The 19,447-nt window shown below is 50.3% G+C and overlaps 2 protein-coding genes across 3 annotated transcripts; one reads left to right on the plus strand and one right to left on the minus strand.

Annotated features, from left to right (window-relative positions):
• Positions 1-6,697: 6,697 nt before the first annotated feature.
• On the plus strand, positions 6,698-9,382 carry FTH1 (ferritin heavy chain 1). The gene is made up of 4 exons (XM_068976720.1): positions 6,698-7,012; positions 8,419-8,565; positions 8,855-8,980; positions 9,078-9,382. The coding sequence occupies exons 1-4, from the start codon at positions 6,899-6,901 to the stop codon at positions 9,234-9,236; spliced, it is 546 nt and encodes a 181-aa protein (XP_068832821.1). The 5' UTR covers positions 6,698-6,898; the 3' UTR covers positions 9,237-9,382.
• Positions 9,383-9,831: 449 nt separating this feature from the next.
• Positions 9,832-18,704, minus strand: BEST1 (bestrophin 1). 2 transcript variants are annotated; one of them, XM_068978110.1, is made up of 10 exons: positions 18,553-18,704; positions 17,042-17,136; positions 16,331-16,564; positions 15,582-15,736; positions 15,117-15,194; positions 14,474-14,626; positions 14,177-14,257; positions 13,561-13,712; positions 10,830-11,468; positions 9,832-9,850 (listed from the first exon to the last, which is right to left on the minus strand). In XM_068978110.1, exons 1-10 carry the CDS (start codon positions 18,702-18,704, stop codon positions 9,832-9,834), a joined length of 1,758 nt encoding a protein of 585 aa, XP_068834211.1. The 2 variants fall into 2 exon arrangements, with proteins under 2 accessions (XP_068834211.1, XP_068834210.1); XM_068978109.1 differs by lacking the exon at positions 9,832-9,850 and having other exon boundaries at positions 10,799-11,468.
• Between the last annotated feature and the right edge of the window lie 743 nt (positions 18,705-19,447).

Here is a 19,447-nt window from a genome sequence, read left to right on the forward strand (position 1 = left end):
CCACAAGTGCGGTTGTGGACTCTTCCAGAGGGAGCTCCCATAGATGCCATAAGGCCTGAGTTGCCTTAAAAAGTGAGCCTTCTAGGACTTCCTTGGCAGTCCAGTGGTTAAGACTTCGCCTTCCAATGCAGGGGGGTGAGGGTTCAATCTCCCACTGGGGAGCTAGGATCCCACACAGCCCAAAAAACCAAAATATAGAACAGAAGCAATGTTGTAACAAATTCAGTAAAGACTTAAAAAAAGAAAAAAAAAGAGTCTTCCATTTTCAAGTTATCCTCTAACATCCCAGGTCTTGGCTCTTGACCTTAATCTCCTGAGAAAGGGGGAACCTGGGTGCCTAGACTAAGTCTACATTGCCGGATGGATTTTCAAGAAACAGTTTAAGGACAAACTCTCTGAATCATGGTTGCAACATCCAGAAATGTACCAGAATCTGATTCAGTATCATGGTTTCCAATTTCTGAACTCTGATTTCCTCACACTTCACTTTACTAACTCCAGGGAAAATCCTAGATACTTAAAAACACCGGCTGGTCAGTGAAAACATCATTTAACCCATTCTTGCCCAATCCTCAGCCATGCTTCAGGTCCGGGTGATCCTCTTCATGGTCCTCAGCTTTGCACAAACTATGTTGGGCTCTGCTTTTTCACATAACATCGTTTCATATACACTTTCCGGCAACACATTTATCCATTTTAATGACCACACCCTCAAGCGTCTTGTCCTTCATTTTCAGATTGTGTTTCTGCCGGTGATAATGGCTTTAGGCAAGCCCCAGCGTTTTATGGGCCTTTCACTTCTTTTTCTGTAAAATAGGCTGATCTGGAAACTCTAAGGTCCTTTCTAAGCCTTAATATTCCGAGGTCTATGATTTCCCCGCTGTGGAATCATAGCCTCATAGCAACAGTCCCTAGAAAGGAGAGAGCTCCAATATCTGTTGAGAACTCAGTGTGAGGCAGAAAAGCACTGAGAAAGAAAATGGGTACAAAAAAAAAGAAAAGAGAATTCCCTGGTGGTCGGTGGTTAGGATTCTGTGTTTTCACTGTGGAGGTTCTGGATTCAATAAGATCCTGCAAGCCACGCAGTGAGGCCAAAAAAAAAGGGAAAAAATTCTTTAAAAAAGAAGAAAAACAAACAAAAAGTGACACCTCCTCTTTCCTGCAGAAACACCATCTGAGGCCTGGCTGGGTGAACTAGACCCCTTTGTTCCTTCCAGCCTGGACACCTCATCACACTAGGGAATGTGGCTCACCCTACAATAAAATCCTCCAGCGGGCTCCTTCCCTCCATGACAAAGCACTTTTGGAGCCCAAGCCCAACCCCTCCAGCCCAGCAGAGTGCTGAGTCATGGTGGGACAGCAGCTTTCTACCCCGCCGCCCCCTCCCCCCGCTCCCTCCCTCACTCCCCTCCAGTTCCCGGATTAGCAGATTAGCGGTTGTTCTCCAGAAACTACAGGCCTGGCTCTTCCCTCCTCTGAGCCTCCTCCTGCCTAGGCGGCTGTCCCGGGAGACCTGCCAAACTCCCCTCCTCCACAGAGTCACGAGGAACTGGAGGAGAGGGAGTGGGGGAAACCTGGTCAACAAAGGTCCAAAGATCAGGCCAGGGCTTCGGAAGACTCTAGAAGCTTGGAGATGGCAGTTCTGACACCCCAGGGCTCCCAGAAAGTGTGGAACAGCCCCAAGCAAACACACACACACACACACACACACACACACACACACACACATACCCCCTACCTGCACCACCCGCAGACACACACACACACCAGCACAAGAGTCCCCTTTCATTTTTCCCAGCCAGCCTCCCCCAGCGGGACCTTCTACATATTCCAAGCTGATTCTGTTTTGCCATGATGGTCACTGTAGCTGCATGTGTTGAAGCAAGCACAGAGCCAAGAAACCTCTGTTTTGCACTGGAACAACTTCTGGTAGGTCCAACTTAACGTTGGCTGTGTCCACCTGGATGTCCCAGAGGCCCTGAAACTTGGCACAGCTAGTACAAAACCACACTGGCCTTCTTCAACAGCCTTCCCCAAAAACTGCATTTCCTTCTGTGCTCCCATCCTCAGTAAATGGCAGCAGTAATCCAGCTCCCCAGGCCAGAAAGCTGGGGGCTCTCGTGCCCACTCCCACCCCTTACCACCCCGGAGACACTATCAAATCAGCCACCTCATCCTGTCTGTTCTATCTGCTCCATATCTCTCAACTCTGCTTTCTCTCTCCTCTGCTCACTGAGAGCTAGGGCTATTACCTCCAAATAGGTACTCAGCCCTTTTGTCTGAATTTAATCCATCCTCCACCTTCAATCATGCATGTATCCATCCATTCAGTGCAGGACCAAGTTCCAAGCATCTTGCAAAATGCCTGAAGTGTAGGACGGAGAAGACAGGACCAATGCCTGCCTTCCAGGAGCTTACAGTATATAGTTAACAGGGAAGACGGTCCAAAAATGATTTATGTGTCTGCAATATACAGTTAAACATACGAATATCTATTTCATGGTATGGTTGTTAATCTTCACTATTTAACAAGCTACAAGTATCAACTTAATTTATATTTGCATTTTGTGTATGGCATCTTTGGGCTTTCCTGATGGCTCAGTGATAAAGAATCTGCCTGCCAGTGGAGGAGACATGGGTTCAATCCCTGGGTCTGGAAGATCTCCTGGAGAAGGAAATGGCAACCCACTCCAATATTCTTGCCTAGGAAATCCTATGGACAGAGGAGCCAGGTGAGCTGCAGGCCCCTAAGTCTGACATGACTTAGTGACTATACAACAACAACATGGCATCTTTTGTCTTATAGCTTTTCATTTTTATAATTGTATGATTTCATTTACATGAAATTCTAGAACATGCAAAGTTAATTATTGGACAATTTCAGAAGAGTGGTGGTTTTGAGGGAAGTGGAGGAAATCTACCGGAAAGGGGTTCAAAGGGAATTTCTGGGATAAGGAAAATGTTCTGCATCTTGTTTCAGCTGTATTCAAATGTCAAAACACATTTAATGAAACACCTAAGATTCTACATTTTATTTATGTTAATTATACCTTAATTTTTTTAAAATGAAAAATCACTCATTTTTGCAAAGAAAAGAATTTTGTTGGCTACCTGCTTGGTACCAGTCAGCTTCATATTCCTAGATTCAGAATATTTTTCTAGGTATGCCTCCTCAAAGATATAACTCCACATATTTTGAATTCATCAAGCTTTGGTGGGATCACACCCTTTGTTCTCTTTCCCTGGGCACTTGGTTCGACTGAAAGAACTTCCCTGCAGCTTGCTTGCTTGCTAAGTCAATTTAGTTGTGTCCGACTCTGTGCGACCCCATAGACGGCAGCCTACCAGGCTCCCCCATCCCTGGGATTCTCCAGGCAAGAACACTGGAGTGGGTTGCCATTTCCTTCTCCGCTGCATGAAAGTGAAAAGTGAAAGTGAAGTCGCTCAGTCGTGTCTGACTCAGCGACCCCATGGACTGCAGCCCACCAGGCTCCTCCGTCCATGGGATTTTCCAGGCAAGAGTACTGGAGTGGGGTGCCATCAATTCCCATTCCTATGAGGTAGGACCGTTTAGTAGTGTTGATCTACGCATCTCTTCCTGCTCTAGTACCAACTCGTTTATAGTATATTATACTACTTTTTTTATATATCAGGGAGGGCAAATCTAACCTCGTAACATTTCCCCCCTAAAATGCTTGTCAGCTTTTCTATACACTCTTCCAAATGAACTTCAGAATCATTTTGTCAAGGTTCCAAAAGACTACTGAGTTTTACAGAAGTGAAGTGAAGTGTAGTCGCTCAGTCGTTTCCGACCCCATGGACTGTAGCTTACCAGGCTTCTCCATCCATGGGATTCTCCAGGCAAGAATACTGGAGTCGGTTGCTATTTCCTTCTCCAGGGGATCTTCCTGACCCAGGGATCGAACCCAGGTCTCCCGCATTGGAGGCAGACGCTTTAACCTCTGAGCCACCAGGGAAGCCCCTGAGTTTTACAGAAACTGCCGTGAATTTATAGGTTTATTTGGGGGAGAATTGACAGCTTTACAAAACTGAGGTTGGCTATCTAGAAACATGGTGTCTCTTCATTTATGAAGTTTTATTTTCTGTCCAGCAGTAAACATACATAGTTTTCTTCACATATTTGATCATTTTATTCCTAGGTACTTTGAGCTTTTGTTGCCACTCTAAATGAAAGCAATGCTTTTCCTTCATTATGTTTTCTAACTGGTGGTGACTGTTACATAGGAAAACTGTATCTGGTGACTTAACCATACTCTTAGCCTACTAGTTTTTCTGTTAATTCAGTATAAGTTTTCTTAAAATTAACACATTCTTTCTCTGGACAGAAACCCTTTAGTGTCTCCATGTTCTTCAAGATAAAATTGAACCCCTTTTTACAGCACACCACCTTTCCTAACTTGGCCCCTTATCCTACCCTTCCAGCCTTCTCCAACACTGACTCTCAGGCCAAAGTATTTCCTTAAGGTGCCTTGGACAGGCCATGCATTTCCACATCTTATATCCTTGAATATAGAGGCTTCCCAGGTGGCTTAGTGGTAAAGAAATTCGCCTGCCAACAAAGGATATTCTGCTTTGGGAAGCATCTGGATTGGGAAGATGCTCTGGAAAAGGAAATGGCAACCCACTTCAGTATTCTTGCCTGGGAAATCTCATAGAGGAGCCTGGCAAGCTACAGTCAGTCCATGGGGTCTCAAAAGAGTTGGTCACAGCTCAGCAACTCAACTGCTTGGAATTCTCTCCCCACCTCCCTCTTTACCTTTCCTTCAGACTTTGCTCCTGTGTCACTTTCTTAGGGAAGCTTTCCCTGACTTCTTATCCCAGACTGGGTAAAGCCCCCCTCGTCTGTAATCTCCCACTATCCTTCTGCTTACCTTATTGTACCGGGCTCTTGTCCCATTGAAAACTTTTCTCGTGAAACTAGCGAATGATGCTAAAGCTGAAACTCCAGTACTTTGGCCACCTCATGTGAAGAGTTGACTCATTGGAAAAGACTCTGATGCTGGGAAGGATTGGGGGCAGGAGGAAAAGGGGACGACAGAGGATGAGATGGCTGGATGGCATCACGGACTCGATGGACGTGAGTCTGGGTAAACTCCGGGAGTTGGTGATGGACAGGGAGGCCTGGCGTGCTGTGGTTCATGGAGTCGCAAAGAGTTGGACACGACTGACTGAATTGAACTGAACATATGTTCATTTTGAAATGAATACTCAAGAGAAACCCTTATAATTTAATCAGCAACTTAGTATTTTAGTAAACTTCTTTAAAAAACACTTTCTATGATGGAAACAGTTGATTTACAATATTGTGCTAATCTCTGCTGCATAGCAAAGTGATTCAGTTACAGAGACATCTTTTTAATTTCTTTTTAATTAAAAAAAATTTTTTTAAGGATTTTTAAAAAAAGTTTGGAGGTTAAACTTCTAGTTGCAAGTTTGTTAATATCCTGCAAAGGTTCATGGGTAGGTCCTCCAACCCTGTGTTTCAGACCCTGGCTACCGGAGAGTAGCCGACTGGGAGCAGGTGCTTGGCGGGGCTCCATTTCTGCCATCCACGAACTCACACCCACTCCGTGCACAGCTGCAAGCCACACCCATTGCCCCCTCCCCCAGGGTCCCTGGCATCTGTCACGCAGTGCCATCAGCTTCTCTCCAAGGACAACCAGGGGGTGGCTCCCTGTAGGGCCTCCTCAGCCGGAGGCTCCTGGGACTGGGGCCGATAAAACAGGCCATTTCAAAATGGCCTCGAGGTATCCTTTCAAGATCCAAGTGGCTTCGTCCCTTTCTTCTAACCCCGGCGTCTGTGTTTTAAGTTACCAGAGATTTTCTCAGAGACCAGTATACGGGGTCACAGGGTCGGACACAACTTAAAAATTGAACAACAGTGGCTCAGCCCCACCGTTCTCTTGGGAAGGCGGTCTCCGCCTTCTCTCAGGAAACACAGCCCGCCCAGTCTTTGTTGTATCAAATGCACGAGGAGCCATGTTTGCTTTCAGCAAAAGGCAGACAGGGTCTCCGGAGCCAAAAGCGGGCGGGGGGTGGGAGGCCGACCTGCGAAGGGCGTTGGACCCCCACCCCGCCTGCTTTCGGCGCCTTTCTAGGCTTTGAGGAAGAGAAAGCGAGCCCCACTCACTCGGCCTCCCCGGGCCCACGGTCACCCTCCAGGTTCCCTATTCGCATTAAAAGGTAACCACCTCGGGCTGTGCGGGTGGCATCTGCGGCTCTAGGGCTCGGAATTTTCAGGTGCCCTTGGCCGAGAGTCTCGGGGAGCCCTTTGGGACCTCGGATTCGCCCCGACGCCCCTGGGATTGATCAGTGGCAGTTTCCCGTCGTTTCCTAGACCCCAGGACGCCATCGGGGTCAGGGCTCCGAGTTGGGCTTCCTGCCCCCCGCCCCACTTATGTCTTCTCCAACCCCTTGAAACGTGCCCAACGCTGCAAACAACAAGCAGCTCCCTTCAGGGCTCCCAGGCCCCACCACCGCCGCCGCCCCCCACCCCGCCCCCGCCTCCGTCCCTCCCCTCCCCCAGCCCAACATCCCAGCTGGTCGGAGCCGCGCTTGCACCGGAAGGGGCGGGGCTCGGCGGGCGGGCAGCGTGATTGGCCGCGGCGGGGCTGACGCCCGCTCCGGCTATAAGAGGCGGGCGACGGCCACCTGCGCCACAGTCTGCGCGGAGAGTCGCCGCGGTTTCCTGCTTCAACAGTGCTTGAACGGAACCCGGCTGCTCGTCCCCCCCCTCACCCCGGCCGGCCACTCAGAGCCAGCCCTCGTCACCACTTGACAGCGCCCTCCGACCGGCCCAAGGTCCCCGCCGCCACTCCAGCGCCGCTCAGCCGTCGCCGCCGCCGCCACCACCACCGCCCCTTTTCAGCCGCCCACCATGACGACCGCATCCCCCTCGCAGGTGCGCCAGAACTACCACCAGGACTCGGAGGCCGCCATCAACCGCCAGATCAACCTGGAGCTCTACGCCTCCTATGTCTACCTGTCCATGGTGAGCGCGGGCTGGCCGGCGGGCTGCGGGCGCGACCTCCCTGGCGGCGGGGCGGGGTGGGGGTGGGGGTGTGGCTCCCGGGCGGGCCCTCGCGTCTCCAGCTAGCTTCCCGCCTCCAGTCTCCCGCCTCCTTGCGCCCTTCCTGGAAAATGGAGGTTGCTTCAAATCCCCGAGGACTTCTGCGCAGAAATTCTGAGCATTTGTCTCCTGGGAGTGCTCCCTCATAGGCCAGGGTAGCTTTTGCGCACCGTTTTTTGTTTAAAGGGAGCTGAGTTTCCTTACGGGGTTGCTACGCTTGCCACCAGTACGATCCTGCAGTTTGGAAAGTGGACTTCAGCATTTCCATCCCTTCTTGTGCCTCCGGCCACGTGATCGGGGGAGGAGGGGTGGGTTGGGTGGCGTTAGGAGGTTAAGCTCCCACCCTTCTGAGCGCGGCGGAGCCTTCTGGGTAATGGTGTCCAGCCAGCTCTCGGGGCTGGCGCGAAGTGGTTTATCTCTTGGGCCGAAGAACCGGCCGCACCTCTCTTCTCTGCTTATCTCTTAAGTCCCACTTAAATGGAAGCACATCTAGAAATCTCCCCTTCTGCCGACACTGGCGCTAAGTCACCCGTCCTTGCGCCCGGCTAGTTAATTTACCTTTTTTGTGTGTAAGGGTTGTGGCGTAATTGAACCCTTAGTTCTTGAATAAAGTCCACCAACAGTTACGGGGCCAGATATTTTTCCACGCAGTAATGCGTGGAATCGGTTTTCCAAAATCTTTGTTTTAGGCGGTGTGATAGGAGTTTTAGTTAGAATTGTCTTAACCGCCAGCGTTGTGCAAATCATCCAAGAACAGACATGTTGCAGATGGGTTTGGAAGAGACCTGGATCTCTGTGACTGTCATTCCATTTTAGGAACACCTGAATACAGCAAGGATGTAAAACGGAATCAAATTTTTGTTTTCTGCTGGTAATATATTTAGCATTAAATGTGCAGTAGCGTTTCCGGTAACTTACCTTGCCTACGTGGGATAATTTTAGAAATCCATCAGCCTGCTGTAAGCTGACAGCTCAAGTTTGAACAAGGATTGTTCAAAGAGAAGGCACTAATAGTGCAGGGTAAATACTCCAACGTCTCTTTGAGCAAATGTGACACTGGTTGTAAAAACCTTACTTTGCACTAACAGAAATGTTTAAAGAGTTCCATAGTAGAGACGGTTCCCGTGATATTTTACAGGAAGCAAACTTCCAGTTTCAAGGACCAAGTTTCATTTTTGTGTTTCAGAGTAAAAATGAATTATTGTTCAATCAGGGAACACCACCCTACTCCAGTCTCCTTAGGCTCAGACCCTTGCTGGGTTTTGAGAAACCAGCTGGCAGACTGCCTTCTTTGGGGACTCCCCAACATGTTCATGTTCTGCTTTCAGTCGTACTATTTTGACCGTGATGATGTGGCTTTGAAGAACTTTGCCAAATACTTTCTTCACCAATCTCATGAGGAGAGGGAACATGCTGAGAGACTGATGAAGCTGCAGAACCAGCGAGGCGGCCGAATCTTCCTTCAGGATATCAAGGTAGACGAAAGATCCTTGGGTTGTCTTGGCAGTCCTCACGTATCAGAAATCCCTGATGCCAGCAGTTGTCATGGTTAGATGAGACATTGGGCTTTAGTCTTTTGCGCTTTTTCAAGCTTAGCATTTAAGCTAAAGTGGGCCAGGATATTAAATTGGAAGCTGTTGTCAGGGGGACCTCGGCGCTCTTTGTTCTGCCAGTTGCAGCTGTTTGTTACACACTAGATGCTTGCTGGCTTGGCATTTTTATGTAGAGGTTGCAGGTACACTGACCTAAGCTCCTCTCGTTCAGAAACCAGACCGTGATGACTGGGAGAATGGGCTGAATGCAATGGAATGTGCGCTGTGCTTGGAAAGAAGTGTGAATCAGTCGCTACTGGAACTGCACAAACTGGCCACTGAAAAAAATGATCCCCATGTGAGTACACTGACACTTGGGAGTAGATGGAGGAAATAATTGCCTGAGGGGCTGGGGAGGCTTACCAATAACTTTTCTTGCCTGTTCTCTTTTTTAGCTGTGTGATTTCATTGAGACTCATTACCTGAATGAGCAGGTGGAAGCCATCAAAGAATTGGGTGACCACATAACCAACCTGCGCAAGATGGGGGCCCCTGGATCGGGCATGGCAGAGTACCTCTTTGACAAGCACACCCTGGGACACAGTGACAGCTAAGCCTCAGGCTGGCTTCCCACAGTCACACGGGTGACTTCCCTGGTCACCAAGGCAGTGCATGCATATTTGGGTTACCTTCATCTTTTCTATAAGTTGTAACAAAACATCTACTTAAGTTCTTTCTTTAGTACCATTCCTTCAAATAAAGTAATTTGGTACCCAGTTGTTGTCTCTTGAGTTTTGGGGATGGGCTGGAAAAGTATCTAGGTCAGCTTGACTGAATGTGTAAGTACCACCATGGTTTAGTCATGCTAATCCAAATGGAACACCGAGGAGGATTTGTATCTATTTATTAAATTCCTTGGTTTGGGAAAGATACCAAGGCTTGAGTGTATTGAATTCACACAGAACTTACGGACTCCTGATTCTGAATTAGGTGTTATATGTTTCCGGCATCTCTAGCTTTCACAATTTATTAAAGTAGAATTGCAACTACTGATTTGTGTTATCCATGAAGCTAACCATTTATTTCAGGCTGTCACAGAAACATACTCTTCGGTGTGGACAGCTGTATGCCTATGACTGGATCAGTGTCCTGCTGGTGTACACGCAGGTAGGACCAGGCTGGTGGAGCATCCCCTTTGGAGGAAGCAGGCTAGGAATGTGCTTCATCCCTAGTGAGAATTTGAGAAAGTTTACGTGAGTACAGAAAGATAACCTTCATTTCAGTACGATAGTAGCTGCAATATGAGGGCAAAAGTTGAGACATCTTAAATATTCACCAGTGAATAGTGTTGGCAGACAGCAGAGTCCTTGCTAGCCAGTTATATTATCCTCTCAACCAGCTACAGTGATTTGTTAAATGTTTTCAAAGCTATGTATTATGACCACAGAAGAACTGCTCTGAGAATCCAGAAATGGGAAGTTATACTTCCTCTCACATGGTGATTGGGGGTGGGGTAGTGTGGGTCTAACTGGCTGAGTGGATGTCCAGGAAATCTGGAATAAAGGGAAACCTCTGGTGGTATTGCAACAGCTTAAGGTTGACCTCAAAACAGGAAGAGCTTATTTAAGTTCAGAAGTCTTTAGTGAGGTCCCCAAAGCATAAGATGCCCTCACCTTATCTGCCATTTCCCAGGGTTGTGGATGGTATACTCAAAAGTGCTTCAGGACCCCTGTTAACGGTTAGGGGGCAGAGCTCATGTGACTTCCCAGCTAAGCCTGGGCAGTAAGTTCTTGGGCTACAGCTTAAGAGTCCTGAATTCTGCCCAATGTGTGTGTTTGCCACCCCTGCTTAAAGTGAGCTGGGTCCATTGGTAACATCTACCTGTCTAAACCTGGCCTCACGGCCTTATGACATCATTCCTGTCAGTACCACCTCACCTTCCTATACCTGGGCCCCAGAGAAGTCCTGGTGATGCCAACCTCTTGGGTAAAGTAAGCAAAAGTTGCCCAACACTTTTCCATGGGCCTGCTGTGGCAGCCAGGTGTGTATCCCAAGCCAGTCCTGGGCGTAGGGCCAGCATGCCCTGGCCACCACAGGACCACAAGAGAATTGTGAACGAAAGGTGGGATTCAGAGCAAGGGAAGCTGGTGAGGGTCACCCCTGGGGAGCTGGGGGGTTAGTGACCCTGGTTTGAGTAGAGGACAGACCTGTTTTCCAAGTCCCAATAAGGATCTCCATGATCTTTGAGTATAGTGTGTATGTTGCTTGTCGATTGTCCCAAATGCGGTTCTCTGAGATGTTCAGGGGCCTCTGACATGTCCATCAGGTTAAACTCGACAGTTTTCCTTCTCATGTGAATAACTTCTGGGTGCTCCGTTGAGGCCCCAGCATTCTCTGGGAGCAATTCAAAACTCTTCTTGGACCTGGGGGTTGCAGGCTGAAGGCTTTGATCTTTGACAGGGTCATCTATGCCTGAGATTCTGCGAAGACTTGAGGGTGCTGACTGTCCAGGTGGAAAGACCATAGGGGTGTGGCTGAGGGGTGTCTGTGGGGCACTGTGGTAGCCTGACCTTCCGTAGAGCACCACGGACTTGAAAACATCTTCCCCCTTCCAGGCCTTGCTGTCTTCCTGGTCACTAGTGTTCTGCCCCGCCCCTCCAAGGTTCTTGGGCTGGTTCTCATGTGAAAGGACTTCTTTCTTGGGACACAGTAGTTTGGTCTTTGAGTTTGTCCTAGGGGACTGGCGGTCGTGGGATTGCAGCCCTAGGAAGCGGCCAATGATGCCAGAGTGAGCACCCTCTTGCTCCTCTAGATCTGGCTGAAACTCCATGTCTTCCTTACCCAGACTGGAAAGAAACAGAAGACTCAGGAGTTAGTGGAGGGTCAATGGCCTGAAGCCTGATGTGACTTCTCCTTTAACCTCCCATCTCCCTCCCTCTGGCCCCAGGCCCAGAACACAGTCTTCCTCACTTCACCTTAGACTCGCCCCTCTGCTGATTTGTCCTGTGCCTCTCAATCCCTCCTGGCTGAGCTTACCTCTTGTCCCTATTAACATCCAAACTTTCCAGCCAGGAATTTAAGGACTTCCTCTTCAGCACCCACATTTTCCTTTTAAAACCCATCACTCCAGGCAATCAACTGCCAGTCCCCAGGTATGGGTAAAAACCTGACTTCCTGGGAACCCAAAGCCTTTACTATGGAAGGGAAAACCTACCTATCCCAGAATGTGGCTGCCCTGGCCCATGTCCAGATTCTCCCCATGCTTCAGGGTGCAGCTCCTAGTCCAGCTGGAGGCCACCTCTCAGGTGGCCAAAGGTGATCTCTGTTCTACACTCTGTCCCTTACCCAGGCATCCAGTACTTTGTACCTTGTATCAGAAACTGGGCCCCGGATTTGAGCTCCCTCACTAAACTGCTTCTTGTAGGCAAGTCTGTGTGTTATTAGTCTGTTATCCACCTTCCCCAGCTGCTGGAGTACAGTCCATGGAGAACTCAGAGGCGACCTCCAGCAACATTTCTGACCTAAGCAAGCCTCCATCCTTAATCATTTGATCACTTATCCAAACCTTCCTTACACAAACTGGACTCTAGCTAATTCTACTGACAGCTTAATAGGATATTCGGTTCTTAGAAAGAGAACAGTGCTTTTAATCCTGTGGCAGAAAACCTTGATGGGATGGACCCTGAGATGCAGCAAACACTCTCCAAAGTGCCCCCCGCCCCCTGACACACACACTCTGTCATTCTGGGGAGACAGAGCTGTCTGGGGCGGCCCTTTGGCCCACTGTAGCCCAGGTACAACTCTAGAGGTTCTAACCAAATCAGGGAAACAGGACCCATGCAGGGTGAAGTGTGGCTACTGTGGATGACATGAGGCCTATATTCTGTAGCAAGAAGTCTACTCAGAAGGTGCCTGTGATGACCCAACCTCCTGCTTGCTCCCTTGCCCAGGGAACCCCACTCCCACTCTTCATTCCACCTTCTTTATTAGAAACAAGAGTTCTAAGCCAGAGTCAGCAACCAGGCCCTGACACAGCTGCATGACAAACCACTGAATGCCCTTGAGTAAGTCTCTTCTCTCTCTGAGCCTCAGTTTCCAACTCTGGACACAGAGGGGTTTGATTGGAGGTACCTAAGGGCCCTGATAGCTTTAAGAGTCCTTACACAGCACAAGATAAGTGTTAAGGGTGTGGAGTTGGAACCAGACATACCTGGCTCACCTGTGCTGCTTGCTAGCTATGTGACCTTGGGTGGGGCAACTGATTTAAACTCTCTGAAGTGAAGTGAAGTCGCTCAGTCATGTCCGACTCTTTGCGACCCCACGGACTACATGTAGCTTACTAGGCTCCTCTGTCCATGGGATTTTCTAGGCAATAGTACTGGAGTGGGTTGCCATTTCCTTCTCCAGGGGATCTTCCCGATCCAGGGATCAAACCCGGGTCTCCTGCATTGTAGACAGACGCTTAACCGTCTGAGCCACCAACCTGGACTTAATCATCTAAAAACTAGAGATAACAAACCAAGGTTAGTGGAACAACAACAAAATAGCTTTTATATATATATATATATATATATATATATATATATATATATATATATAAAGAGCATAGTACAATGCCCAGCACTTAGTAAGACACCCAATATGCATTAAGTGGCTTCCCTGGTGGCTAAGTGGTAAAGAGCCAGTGCAGGAGACATGGGTTCAATCCCTGGGTCTGGAAGATCCCCCGGAGGAGGAAATGGAAATCCACTCCAGTATTCTTGCCTGGAAAATGCCATGGACAGAGGAGCGTGGCGGGCTACAGTCCATGGGATCACAAAGAGTTGGGCATGACTGAGCAACTGAGCATGCATATGTATTAACTGAAAGTTCTAAATTAAGCAGACACTTGCATTTGGGGTTTTACACCCACTGAAGTGGCTCCCTGGCACTTCCCACCTGATGTTGAAGGTGGAGCCAAAAAAGGAGGGTCGACGAGACTGGGCAGAGGCAGCTGTGTAGGGGGGATGTGGTTCTGGCTCATTCCAGTACATATCTCTCTCCATCGGTGGCAAGTCCTGGTGCATCTCGTCTACAGCCAACAGGGACACCTGGTCATGATGGACAGAAGAAGTCCAGCTGAAAGGTAAGCCCTAACTGACCATGAATTTGTCAGGTGACTCGGAGAGGTCACTGGTGGCTCAGATGGTAAAGAATCTGCCTGCAATGTGGGAGACCCAGGTTTGATCCCTGGGTTGGGAAGATCCCCTGGAGAAGGGAATGGCAATCCACTCCAGTATTCTTGCCTGGAGAATTCCATGGACAGAGGAGCCTGGTGGCCTACAGTCCTTGGGGTTGCAGAGTCAGACACAAGTGAGCAACTAACAGTTTGGAGGGGTCACTTCTCTCTCTTTGGGCCTCAGATGCCCTTCTTCTGAAATGAAGAGACTGATGCTACCTATAGCCTCAGAAGTTAGACTGAGAATCCTGGGAGTGAATGGTTGGAGGGCAATTCACAGAACTGTGGGGCCCCCTTCCTGGGTCCAGGGGACAGGTTCTCTTCCTCCCCTCATACCTGCAAGCTCCTGTCGACAATCCAGTTGGTCTCAAAGTCATCGTCATCCTCTCCAAATGGGTTGATGAGCTGCTCTGCCACCTCAAGGGTAAATGAGGTTCCGGAAATCCTCAGGTAGAGCCCCCTGCTGCCTTGCTCCCACCCTAAATGTGGGCTCCTGCCATTTCCACCCCTCCATCCCCTCAATGATGTCCTTCCTGCCTGACTACTGTCTCCAAAGCCACAATGTAGGGACCCTCCTCTCCTAGTTGGCCATGAGCCTTGGGCCACAGCCAGTCTTGTCCCAGGGAGGCTCACTTTCAACCAGCCGGCATAAAAGAAGAACTGCAGGAATGTGAAGAGGGGTACAACAAGGTCCATCTCGTGGCCAGGGTAGGCCTTGGCTGGGTTCAGAAACTGCCGCCCAATCAGGCAAGCCAGGAAGAAGCTGTATACTGCCACGGTCACCACCTGGGGGGGAAGGGAGGGAGCGGCAGATATGGGCTGGGTGGGGACTGTGGGATCAGGCGGCTCCCTAGGCTGGGAGGACAGGCCTTGCCCTGACATGCACACTCCTGTGACTTTGGGTCTCCGTGATCTCCTCTTTAAAATGGGGAGGGGATTCCCTGGCAGTCCAGTGGTGAGAACTCCACACTCTTACTGCCAAGGGGCTGGGTTCATTCCTGGACAGGGAACTAATATCCCACAGTCCTCGCAGCACAGTCAAAATTTTTTAAAAAATTAATTAAATTAAATGGGGGTAATCACATTGTCTCCACTGCCTGGACCAGGCAGGGGCCCGAACTCTTTGAACTTGGTGCTAAAAAGACCCTGCAGAGTCCAGGCGTGACTCCCAGAGGAAGCTTCTTCTTCAGGCTCTAAGTGAGCCCTTCCCATCATAGGCTGCTCCCTGGGTCTTCTGAGTTTCCCAAAGGGGCAGCTTCACCAGTCCAGTCCTCACCTGAGTGTACACCAGTGGGATACTGATCCAGTCGTAGGCATACAGCTGTCCACACTGAGTACGCAAGGTGTTCATTTCCTAGGGGAGCAGGAAGAAGGGCTGGAGTCTTGACCACCACCTGCTCTCCAGGCTCAACCCCCAGCTCGTCCCCAGATACCAGGGCCTGGAGCTCAGACCCTGGCTGTGTGGTCATGGACAGCTCACTTAACCTCTCTGTGCCTCAGCCTCCTCAACTATCAGAAAGGAACCAGGATCTTGGAGGTCCACTTTAGAGAGAGGATGGGAGGGGAAATTGAAAAGGGGCCACCTTGGGCTATGGAATCCTGTTGGAAGAGATCTTACAGTCCCAAGGCAGGCTCTGGGAAGACCCTCAGGGGGTTAAGCCTTCTCTTTGTAGGAAACTTGTTCCTCATGGGGCAGGACCCTGCCCGCTCTGCAGCAGCCCCATCAATGTAATGGGCTCACGTTGAGCAGGCTCTGGAGCAGGATAGGGTCCCGAATTCGACCTCCAATCCATGCCTTTGTTGACAAGTTGGCAAACCACACCCAGGGCATCCAGAACGAGTTGTGTGGCAAACTCAGTTTTTGCAAGTGCTTGTGTTCCGAGGGTGTCATGAAGCCTGCAGGAGAAAGTGGAGAAGACAGTGGGTAGGAGAAGCTCCAGAAGGGGTGGCTGGCCAGGCCCTGCCTGGTGGGGTCCAGAGTTCAAGGCCAAGTCCCTGCTGAGCCCACAGGGACCTCAGAGCTTCTTTGCTATCCTCTTTCTGTCAACAAATAATCACTGAATTCTACTCTGTGATATTCTGGGCTGAAGACGTGAGAAGGATCTGTCTTATTAACCAGGATCTGGTCAGGCAAGCCAGAGACAGAGGTTGCTGACATACAGGCTGGACACTGGACACCAGGAAGTGAAAGAGCAGACGGAGGTAGACTCTGCTTCCTCACTAGTTCCCGAAGCCCTGCTGGGGCCCTCAACCCTCACTCTTCGAAGCTTCATCCCTCCATGAGTCCTTAGCCCTGTCTCAAACCCCTGTCCTGTTCCTGGCCTGTACCCGCTTTCAGACCCCTGACTCCGCCCCGCCCAATTCAGGTCCCCGCCTACCAGATCTCGACCCCTTCCCACCCCTGGTCCCACCCAATCCTCAGCCCAGGGACCTCTGACTCCACCCATCTTCAGCTGCGGCTCCGCCCCATGACCCTTTGGCCCCGCCCACCTGCTTTCACCAGGTGCTGCGGGCTGGGAAAGCGTTTGTAGACCGCAGCGCTGACGCTGCGCAGGATGAGCACGTTTCCTAGGTTGACATAGCGCATGAGCGTGCGCCGCAGCATCCGGCCTTGCTCATCCTTGCCCTCAACGAAGGACGACACCAGGTTCATGAGGCGGTCAGGCCACGGTAGGTTCTCATACTGGTTCCACCAGCGTGTCACGACTAGCGTCACGTAGAAGCCTGGGCAGAGGGGTGTGGGGGGCGAGGGGCGAAGGCCCACGCTGCGGCCGAAGCCCAGCGAGGGCGATGCCTCGGTTTCTCCATCCTTCTAATTGGCTGAACCCAGCCCCAACCCTGCTGGAAGGCGCTCGGGAAGGAGAGACCATCAGAGCCTTGTGTGAAGGCACGAGAGCCAGGAGTTCTCTCTGTGGACCCACTGGCTTTCCCGGAAATCCGCCAGATCCCTCCCATCCTGCGTAAGGCTCCAGAGACTACTATAATGTCAGCACTGCCCTCAGAAAGTGGGATCTCAAGTGCTCTTAGCCGGACATCCTTCCTAATGCCTAATGTCAGTCCCTCTGGCTGCAGGCTCTCCATTTCCCTGAACCACCGAGAGGCACTGATGTACAACTGGCCTTCCCAGGAGCTCCTCGTGATCTGCCTGTCTGGAGCCTGGAGAAGCCACCAGGACCCCCACGCGCAGAAAGGGGGGCTCACCCAGCACGAAGGAGATGGGGATGAGCTGGATGTAGCTATCGCAATACAGAGTCAGCTTCTCAAAAATCACCTGCTGTTCCTCCGTGAGGGCCATCCTGGGGGAGGGAGGGGTTGGGGTAAAGATGTGTAGACACTAGGAGGAGATGGCTGAGACCTGTCCCAGGTCCAGCCAGTCCCAGGGTAAGAAGAGAGTGATAGCCTCATTTCCTCCCTGTCTCTCATTGGCCTGCCTGGGGCCCCTCCTCTGGCCTGAGCCAGGTCCCTCTTCTTTCTCCCACAGCCCCCAAACCCCAAAGGGGCCTCTGCTCCATGCCTGGAGGAGAAACCCTCAGGGGGTTTTCTGTGAGGTCAAGGAAGGCAGGTCCTGCTGAAGGAGTCCGTTTTAGGCACTGCCGACTCTTTTAAAGGATCCAAAAGACAGTTGTTTGAAAGCAGGTTGAGGGACTTCCCTGGTGGTCCAGTGGCTAAGACTTCCACTCCCAATACAGGGGCCCGGGTTCGATCCCTGGTCAGGGAACTAGATCCCACATGCCACAGCTAAAGATATAGCATGCCACAACCAAGGCCCAGTGCAGCCAAATGAATAAAAATAATATATTAAAAAATATTGAAATAAAGTGTTTTGTCTTTTTAAAAAATGTCTGGTGAGGGGATGAATCAGTAGAACACAGAGGGGGTTTTAGGGTTTAGGGCAATGAAATTATTCTGTACGACACTGTAATGGTGGATGCAAGTCATTACACATTTGTCCAAACCCATAGAGTATACATCACCAAGGAGGAACCCTAACGTAAACTATGGACTTTGGGTGATAATGAGGTGTCAGTGTGGGTTCATCTATTATCACAGACATCCCACTGTCTGGTAGGATGTTGATAGTGGGGAAGGCTGTGTGTGTGGCAGGAGCGGGTGGGGTACATGGGAATTCTCTGTACCTTCTGCTCAGTCTTGCTACTACCGTAAAGCTGCTCTAAAAAATAAAGCCTAATTTTCTAAAGTATATTGGTGCCCTAGTAACAACCAAAGAAAACAAATGTGCTCTGTTATTAGTATTATCCTTATGGACTCGAGAAATTTAGGTATTTGATATTTTTCAATTCATTGTCATCATTAATGCATTTTCATTAAAAATGCTATTATATTGACCACAGAATATATTGACCACAGAATATATTGCTATATTGCTTAAATAAACGTTTGTATTGGGGAAAAGAAACGGCATGCTCTGTGAGAGAAACCATGTGGGGTTCAGAAAAACAGGCTAACTGGATGGGACCAGAGAAGGGCCCTCCCTGGGGTGGAGGAAAGGGTTTCTGAGACGGTCCGACCTGTACTGCGTTTCCCTCCCAGGCCGTCTCCTTTCTTCTCCCCAGCCCCCAGGTCCCCAGCCCCCGGCTCTAGGGCTTTTCCACAAGCTTAGCGCAGCCTTATAGGTCTCTGTGCACTGGGCTCCTAGACCACTGAGGCCCTCAGAGCTCCAAGCCTTGGCGCTGTCCCCCGTTCCTCCGAACCTGTAAATGAAGCGGATGATATAGTAGCAGAGCAGGAAGATGAGAAACTCGCCATAGAGCAGTTTGTAGACGCTGCCTCGCCAGCACAGCAGCAGGCGGGAGAAGGAGCCTAAACGGGCGTTGGCCACTTGGCTCGAGTAGGTGACGGTCATGGCCAGGCACTGGGCTGCAGCAGGTGGGCTTGGGTCCTGGTGGACAGACAGGGCGGGATGCTGGTGGGGGTGGGCAGGAGGGAGCAGGGACCTCTTCAGAGTCTGTCCAGGACTCATGAGTGACCCTTCCCTGCTCTGGGCCTCAGTGTTCTCATCTGGACCCTGGGAAGTACCCTCCAAGAAGCTAGGGAATTGAGCTCAGGTGCTGTCCTTAGCCTTGGCATGGAGGGCACCCAGAAGTCTGTACCCTTTAATTGTGGTACAAAGGCAGCAACACAAGTGTCCAAAAACCTAAGTGTGGGCTCCTTCCTGTGTTCTAAGCCCATCATATTCAGTGCCCACCCCCCAAGCTCTGCCAGCCACCCTGGAGTGAGAACTGGTAAGGGGCATGATCAGCCTTGGCCACCACCCTGTCCCCAGTGCCCAGAACAGAGCTTGGATGGTAGAGACGTTACTGAATGGTGACCCCAGGGCCTTTCCACCTGCTGATCCTCGTTCCTGGGGGATGCTCTTCCTAATCTAACTGTACGGCCCACTCCCACTTTAGATCATTTCCTCAGAAAGGATGTCCCCAGCCATCCTACCTGGAAATAACACCCTAGTACCACCAGCCCTCTCTTCTCACGTTGCTCGATTTTTCTACATAATACTTATTGTGTTACACTCGTGGTTATATTTTGCAGGCTATCTGCATGTTTACCGCTTATTCCCTCCTGGGAATGGAAGTTCTCATAGGAGGTGCT

Source organism: Capricornis sumatraensis, chromosome 8, assembly GCF_032405125.1.
Source record: "Capricornis sumatraensis isolate serow.1 chromosome 8, serow.2, whole genome shotgun sequence".
NCBI classification, from domain to species: Eukaryota; Metazoa; Chordata; class Mammalia; order Artiodactyla; family Bovidae; genus Capricornis; species Capricornis sumatraensis.